The sequence below is a fragment of the Erigeron canadensis genome, chromosome 9 (genome assembly GCF_010389155.1).
Source record: "Erigeron canadensis isolate Cc75 chromosome 9, C_canadensis_v1, whole genome shotgun sequence".
NCBI classification, from domain to species: Eukaryota; Viridiplantae; Streptophyta; class Magnoliopsida; order Asterales; family Asteraceae; genus Erigeron; species Erigeron canadensis.
Genome location: NC_057769.1, coordinates 2,535,293 through 2,544,022, shown reverse-complemented (window position 1 = coordinate 2,544,022; position 8,730 = coordinate 2,535,293). Strand labels below are relative to the sequence as shown.

The following is an 8,730-nucleotide window of genomic DNA, read 5'->3' as shown; positions in this document are numbered from 1 at the left end:
AAAGATAAATGCAATGGTACAATGATGGTGATCCTGATGACGGCCCGCACCGATAGCAGGCTGATCCAGGCTTTTATTTGGCTAAGGCAAACTTTAGACTAATAACTTTTAAATATTATAAAACTTTGACAAATATAATCAATTTATTATTTAATTTTATGTCTGAGAAGATTATTAGGCTCGACATTATAATAAAAAAATGTAATATTTAGTATCGTTTTTAATGAGTTTTGAGTCTCAATATGTAACGGAACATGAGGGTTGTTAAAATGTTAACTAGTATCGATTATTGTGTCTACTTATCGATTTTATTTAAAAAGAAAAGTGAGTATGAGGTACGTTGTTATGCATTCAACCTGGGTTAAAAACAACTCACATATTAATATTTTAATATTTTAAATAAATACTTGGCTCCTGTAATTTTTATAATTTAGAAAAAATTGTATGTGAGTGTTTAACTTATATTCTCTCCCTTTATTTAAATAATGGTTAAAAAAATGAATAATTGAACCATTGACACAATATATCAATGTTAATTCCATTGCGACTCAAAACCCTTAAAAAATTCCTCTGAGGATTATAAACCACCTCCCAAAAATTCAATCAGCCCATCGACATCCTTCTCCGGCCGCCATCCACCACCGTCCAGAAACTTGCAGAGAGAATGCAAATTAAAAACTTTGAAGCCATTTCTTTCAACAGAATCCCAAACCCTAATAATACTATTTCCACTTCGAATACAAAACACAAGTTTGTAACTTTACCATCATGGGTCAGCTCAAGTATGTATCTTTCTACATTTTATATTATCTTGTTTATATATACATATATATACACACACACACATTATACATCATTACATGGTTTGTAATAACTTTAAATGTTTGTGATTTAGTAAAGAAAATGAATCTTGAAATGTATTAATGTGACAGGGTCTCAATGTTTATCTATTAGATGTGGAGTTAAGTTTCGCCCCTGTATCGATATACACAAGGTTTGTTTTTCTTTTTAATAGGTGTTTTGGATTAGTGTTTTCTGTTGGCTTTTCGGGTTCTTGAAGTTTCAGAAAGACGATAAGGTTTTTTGTTGGCAGCCTTATTGAATTAAGTTTTTTGTATGTTTGAGCTGGTAAAGTCAATTGGCCCCAATAACATGAAGAGTTCTTAGACTGTACTTGGGTGTTCGGAAATATACTACAAAAGTTACTATTATCTATGTTTTGTTCGGAGAAATTCAACTTTTACGGTGACCTGTATTTGAAATTGCGCATTTGCAAACTCAAATGCAAACACCCCGATCAATTTTTGTGCCGAAAACAATGATAAAGTAAACCATTCCATTGCCGTCTTTGGTATTTGTTGATAGTTTAGTGGGATAAGGTTGGAAGAGCTAGAAAGTATCAGACTATTTTTGAGATTTGAAGTCATTTTTGTTTTTCAGGGGAAAGTAAAGCAGATTGTTGGATCTACCCTTTCGGATATAAAGGAAAGTGGGTCAACCCTTGTGACAAATTTTGAGTCTGATAAATCGGCTGCAGAGTATGCCACTATGTATAAAGAAGATGGTCTTGTAGGTGGTCATGTTATCATGCTTGGAGCAGATCCTCTAAGTCATGAATCTGCAATTGGCGCCCTACGTGCTTATCCGGGTAGGCTTGTTGTTTACAATACCAAAGCTCTCTCTTTTATTGTTCATAAAGTTTATTAACAGAATAAGGAAAAATAGTTCGAGTGATACATAATTTTAATAAGCAACGGTGGCTGCCCTTGTATTTTATCTTGTCACAATTTTGGATATTTCTGACAATCTTTTAGTGGTGTCTTGTTTGACACAAACCTACTAGTGTCATTGCCTCTATTAAGTCTCAATAATCTTGAACTTTTAAGATGATGGATTAGAGTGATATTTTCTCCCGGTACCCTTATATCACTAATATCTTACTTTTGGGTAAAAGTGATGGCAAACATATTGTGTATCACGTAGCTGTCCATCTTTGATGGTTGATAATATGAACTTACAGATATTTTCCTTCGCTGAACTTACTGCGAGGACCATATCATTTAGGTGGTCTGCAAGTCGGAGGAGGTATTAATTCAAGAAACGCCATGAGTTACATTGAAGAAGGAGCTAGTCATGTCATTATCACATCAGTATGTTTATTTTTTTTCTCTCCATATCCTGTTCTTGCTATTACATATGTATGGATCGAATTCTTTGACAAGGAGCCACTAAATATTGATCTGTCTTTCCCTTATCACTACTAATATGATCTGCCACTAGATAGCTTATAGCTATATGCCTATATATTTTATATGTAAAACGGTAATTAATCAAACTTCACAGCTTCTTTTGTTTATATCTATTTTTAAATTTTTGTAACACATTATTTTAGCGATCTCCAATCTCCGAAGTACTTTTTCCTTCTATTTTCTTGCAAACGTAATAAGAGCTGTAGAGGCAAGGATGGTTTAACAACCTTCACATTATCAAGTTGGCTTTGTATTTAAGTTGTAAGTCGGAGGTCTTTCTGGAACAGTCTACTCTACATCGTACTTTGGACATGGGTATGACAGTCTAAATCATACCTCCTCCATACCCAAACACACGTGAGTTGGGTATAGTTTCTGTTGTTATTTCAATCAGTCCTATATCTCAGTTTGGAAAAGAGAATGGCATGAAAATGCGGTTCAGTAACCATACAAATCAGTTTGATAGTGGTAGTGATAAAAAAAAATGGTTCTGCTTAATAATGTATTCAAATAATGCACACGAAAGGAAAGGTTTAAGTAGTTAATTGCTTGTAGTACCCTCTTAAAACACATTGTAATACAGAGTTTTGGCAACTACTTACTATGAACTGTTTTGAATGATCTATATGATGCTGTAATAGTTAATGATGACTTAGTTGGAAACTTGTACAATTGTAGTATGTATTCAACAATGGAAAAATGGACCATGAGAGGCTTAAAGAACTACTTCACATTGTTGGAAAAGAGAGGCTTGTCTTGGATCTTAGTTGCAGAAAGAAGGTATGTATCTTTTGTAGTTGTGGAGAGGCTTGTCTTGTATCTGTCCCATTAGTAGTATGTATTCAACAAACCAAGAGAGGCTTGTCTTGTATCTGTCCCATCTACTTTGCTATCTAATTTAGTTATTTGTGATTTTGGTTTTCAGGATGGTAAGTATGCGATCGTGACAGATAGATGGCAGAAGTTTAGTGATGTATATCTTGATGAGGGCATACTAAATTTTCTTGCCACATATGCTGATGAATTTTTGGTCCATGGTGTTGATGTTGAAGGTAAAAAGTAAGTAATCAGCCCCTTTGTCTTCTCAGCTGTTGACATGCTTTGGTTATATCAAATATGTAAAGAGTAAGTAATAAGGTCTTCGGGTAACCGCAATGATCAACTATCTAAAATGCACCTAAGAAAGTTCCCGCCAATAACATGTCCCTAATAACTGTTATAATCTTTTTCTTTCCACGTGGCATGCAATATGCTTGGTTGGTTTAGGTTGGCCACATGGCATGATATAATTGGGTCCCCAAGTTCCTTTTGCAAAGCTGTGAAATTTTGTGCCCTACAATAAATTTTACAAATTAGAATGTGTTGCATTTGTTTTAGGAAATGGGAGTACTCCATTTTGGAATGTGTGTCGTGTTAGTCTTTTATTAATTTATTTTCTTATTAATTGTAGACTTGGCATTGATGAAGAACTTGTGGAACTACTTGGCAGACACTCCCCGGTATGTGCAAGTTAAATCATCATTTTCTTTTACTTTTATTTAGGACAACTATTCATTTCAGCCAAAAGAGATGCCATGGATTCTTTAAGCTCATATGAACTCATTCTTTACTTCAGATCTATACATATTTGAATATACGAGAAAAAGTAGTTAGCTGTGTTAGACTCTATTAGAACACTGCAATTAAAATCTGTATCATGTTTTAACTTGTTGACATTTATGACTCAAACATCGATCTTTCTCTGTATAAAAAACCTGGTTTACAAAATTTCATAGGTTTTTAAAGATTCTCACAGTCAAGATTTTATTCTGCTAGCATTTTATCATTTAGCCCGTTCATAAGTGTATGTGTGGTTCAGAATTCACCACCTCGGCTTGTAAACTAACCTATACATGCCTTCAGATTCCTGTCACATACGCTGGTGGTGTAACTGTGATGGATGATTTGGAGAGGATTAAAGTTTCAGGAATGGGACGTGTTGATGTGACCGTGGGTAGTGCTTTAGATATCTTTGGTGGCAAATTGGCTTATAAAGATGTTATAGATTGGCATTGCCAGCAAGAAGCCTTACCATCTTAGCAAATTTTTACAGATAGACATCTTTGCGAGTCTATTTTTTGTTAATTAAGATCTGTCTGCGTTAATTGAATTATCGAACTTGACCTCTACCAGAGTACGAGTTGTGTGGAAAGAATGTGGGTTATGTATGAACTAGCTTAGGGGTTTTGTGATGGCCTTGAATCTGTGTGATGGTAATTGCCGAGGGGTGCTTTGGCAGCTGCAATGATTGATTTATGGCCGTTGTCTTTTGGTCTTATGTTGTATGGACAGTGTTCAAAAACCCGTCAAAATGGGACAATTCAACCAGCCATTGTTATTTTTCTTATTTTGAAGTTCTATAAATAACTAGAGGATAATGTTACAAAACTGAATCAGATGATTTCATAATTATGCAGTGAAATATAGTTTGATGGATTTCTTGTGGTTGAGCATATACTTTTTATGGATTTTTTGGTTCATATTGTTTAGGTAGAGATGGGATCTGTTTTTAGAAACTGATATGCGATCTAAGGCTGAAATTGCAATAGTTAATTTTCAGAGTTTTGATAAGCAAAATGTAGGATACCCTAGTTAAGCAGGGTAAATTTGCATCAAAGACTTGTTAGCTGCAGATAACTTAGGGAAAACTTTTTTGTTTAGGGTAGATGCTCACTTATGGATACCCTAGAAGTTTTTAAAAATAGCTTTTAGAAAGTTTTCAAAAATAGATTTGAAAATGTCAAGCGGGTCAAAATTGGATCGGATATTTAAACACTATAGATCAATTCATTTGACATGAGCCAAACAAGATTGGCCCATGGGATACCCTAGGGCGGTTAAGAATCCCATGGGATACACTTGAAGAGTCTCTTGACAACATTATGCTTGAAATGTGACACTCAAATTACCATTATCTTTTGATGTAACCAATAAAACATTAAATTAATATGATGAACATTTTTAACAGAGGTCTGGACGGTTAGAGAATGTTTGCTTGTGTCAAGACTAAAGCATATTGATAGTCCTCCAATCAGAAAGCTGCAACAGGCCCGAAGGTGGTTTCCAGATATACGATGGTCTCAAAGTCAGAGCACCCCCAATGGTCCTCTTATCAGCGTCACATCAGCAAAACCTCATTACAATACATTTTCCTCAATTCACACCCAATACCCAATACATCTAATACTAACCAATACACTCCAACATATTTTTTTTCAAACTTTTAATAAATAAAACCACAAATATAATTTATAAAATAAACACAAATATTATATATTTTCACTTTTAGTCCCTCAACGGCTAAGTAATTCAAAATACCATTTTATTAATAAAAACGAGTACATTGAACAGTAACGGCTAGTTTTCAAATTTATAATTTTTCACCTATAAATACTTTCACCCTTTCATTCCACAAACCACACACTATAACCACACAACTCAAAATTTCATCAAAATCCACAAACCACACAGTATAACCATGAACTTTGGGCGAGGGAGAGCACGAAATGAATCAACCCGTCCTATCGGACAACCGCAACCCACCCGAGGCAGAGGACGAGGAAGAGCATGAGACGAACCAACTCGTACCCCTGTTCAGTCACCCATTCCACCACCTGTTGAACCACGAGTTCAACCTAGAGGACTGCATCCTCGTCGTCTGGATTTCATCATGACGGCAGAATTTTCAACCCGCGTAAACCTGCAATCAACAGACGACTTCACTGATGAAGAATTGAACGAGGTATGGGATTCTACCATGGCTCAAATCGAAAGCGGACAGCTTAGGCCATGTGCTCCAAGGCAGAACCGAATTCACGATGACGGGAGACCTGAAGGATACGAGACAGTTTTAATTGTGTTTTTTTTAATATGTAATGTGTTTGTTTAAAAGGTTATTTGAATAAAAAAATATTAAGTTAAAAAAAAAAAAAATTTATGCAAACTAGCCGTTAACAAAGGAAAAAAAAAACAAATCAACAAAACCATCCGTATTCACCACCACGAATGCTCCAATACAGAGCCCAATACACGACCAATACAGTACACACCCAATGGTATGTACCGTATTCAACGTTGAATACGCCCCCAATACTAGCATATAATGGGTAGTGATAATGAGTGTGATATATAGATGATGAAGAATTAATCACTTACTAGCTAATTATCATTAAAAACTATTTTAAATCAACAATCTTCTATAAAAATGATAATCAAAGTAATCGGCATTAATTATCATATAACTCAATGAAACGAACCATTTGATATGATAGAAAGAAACCGATTAAGCCGCCGATAATAAAACCGATGATGAACCACAATACCACATAATCAGGCACTTGATACACTATAACAAAAATGTCATATATTCACACTTACTTTTAAGAGGTGTGAAAAAACTTTTGAACTTGTTCACACTTAAAAATGTTTAAAAAATATACACATTAAAAGTGTGAAGAAATTTAAAAATTTATAATTTTTTCACACTTATATATATGGAAAAAAAAAAGTTCACACCCAAAAGTGTGAACAAATATCAAACATATTCACATTTAAAAATGTGAAAATTATATTGTAACACTTAAATTCTTCCCACTTCTCTTGTGTGAAAAAATTTAGTGTTACAAATTAATCCTCACACTTTTAAGTGTGAATAATTAAGATACTTTTACACACTTAAATGTGTGAAACCTTTTTTTTCACATATATAAGTGTGAAAAACTTATAACTTTTCAAATTTCTTCACATTTTTATAAGTGAATACTTTTTACACTTTTTTTAAGTGTGAACAAATTAAACAATTTTTTCACACTCGTTAAAAGCAAATGTGAATAAATGGAAATTTTTTTGTAGTGGTATCACGACTACACATCGCCGTTGCCGTGGTGTCGGCTTCATCTACATGATGATCACCATCCGTAGTAGTAGCAGTAGCAGTAGAAGTAGTACTACTACTATCCATATGAAGATCAATCCGATGCTTCCTGGGCTTCCACCGGTTATCTCCTCCTTCTCCATCGACCATCTCGATCTTGATTGAATGGTTTATTCTTTACGTACAGAAATTATTATTATTTGGAATAACAAAACAAACAAATTGTTATGAACTTTGCTGAGAGAAAATTATTATGTACGCGTATATTTTTGTGGGGTTTTGACGAGAGAAATGAAAATTATTTGATGATATGATCGACTTTAAATAGTCATCAATCAGAATACAATACTAAGTCTTCTTCTTCCCTATAAACTAGGAGATATAAACTCAAAGATATACATGACTAGGATTCTAATAGATTTTTTTTTTTTTTGAAATGTAATTACGATCATATACCTAATACCTTAAGAAGAAAACCCAATAAATTTAAAAACACCTTGTGGTGAGAATCGAACCCGCAATGTATACACAACCGGAAGCCCTTACCACACCTGCCTAATGCACTGGGCTAAAGCCATTAGACAATATCGTTAATGGAGAGATGATGATTACAGAAAATTTGTTCAATCTGATGGAGCATCCGATATATATGTACGTGAACCTGACATATGTATATATATGTCAAAAAATGCTTTTTATGTGCTGTTTTTTTTAAAACAAAAAAAAAAATAGGGTACTATTTTCTTGTGTTCTTTTAAAAGTTATGGTGGTACGGAACAAAAAACTGAAAAAGTTCAATAGGATGGGTTGATCTGACCAAACACGATGGTCGGGTACTTTGAATGCTACATATACAATTAACAAAAGAAATTATAAATGCAAGTCGTAGGTATAATGATCGATGCCACATACTGTAACGTTTATATATAAGAGACGATGCTCGTACATATTAATTTTATTGATGAAGCAGTAGTAGTACGAAATAGGATGATCGAGCTAGGAAGAATCAACTTGATAGATCTCGTAGGTTACATTGTGATTAATTCCGTGGGACGTTGAAGAACCGGATACGTATCTATGTATATATAGGTTAGTATCAGGGAAGGTGCTTCCGAGTAAGTAAGTAAGATCCTAAACCAAAGGCAATTGGTAGAGCGAAAAAGAAATTAAACCTGATAAGAAAGCGCATATCCTGTCGCAACATGACCAGCAGCTGCAGGCATCTCCTTTTTTATCCTTCTTTTTAGTCATCTGCAGGTCGTTATGTTTAATGGTAGATGACATCGCCTTCGCGTTGGCCGGTGACATCCGTAGTAGTAGTATCCATATGAAGATCAATCCGACACTCCTCAGTGACGGTCTCCCAAAAAAAAGGGGGGAAGGGGAGGGAGGGGGAAGGGGGATTTCTAAGGTTGATGGGAGGGTTTTAAATAGTCAATTACAATATTTGAATAACAATACAATACCAAGTCCCTTCTTAATAGACGTATAATTAAAATACCAAGTCCCTTCTTAATAGACGTATAATTAAAATAAATCTATACTGTATTATAAAGAAAATAACACTTT

At 34.4% G+C, this 8,730-nt stretch overlaps 1 protein-coding gene across 1 annotated transcript; it reads left to right on the top strand.

Moving 5' to 3' along the window:
* The first annotated feature begins 525 nt into the window (after positions 1–525).
* Positions 526–4,724, top strand: LOC122581722 (1-(5-phosphoribosyl)-5-[(5-phosphoribosylamino)methylideneamino] imidazole-4-carboxamide isomerase, chloroplastic). Its single transcript, XM_043753986.1, has 8 exons — positions 526–782; positions 933–994; positions 1,441–1,648; positions 2,065–2,150; positions 2,928–3,029; positions 3,175–3,308; positions 3,700–3,748; positions 4,152–4,724. The coding sequence occupies exons 1-8, from the start codon at positions 665–667 to the stop codon at positions 4,326–4,328; spliced, it is 936 nt and encodes a 311-aa protein (XP_043609921.1). The 5' UTR covers positions 526–664; the 3' UTR covers positions 4,329–4,724.
* Positions 4,725–8,730: the final 4,006 nt, after the last annotated feature.

Excerpts from the sequence above, each read along its gene's own strand:
- LOC122581722 (XM_043753986.1), top strand. The coding sequence starts at position 665 with ATGCAAATTAAAAACTTTGAAGCCATTTCTTTCAACAGAATCCCAAAC. Across the intron at positions 995-1,440 it reads CCTGTATCGATATACACAAG|GGGAAAGTAAAGCAGATTGT; the intron begins GTTTGTTTTTCT and ends TTTGTTTTTCAG. Across the intron at positions 3,030-3,174 it reads ATCTTAGTTGCAGAAAGAAG|GATGGTAAGTATGCGATCGT; the intron begins GTATGTATCTTT and ends TTTGGTTTTCAG.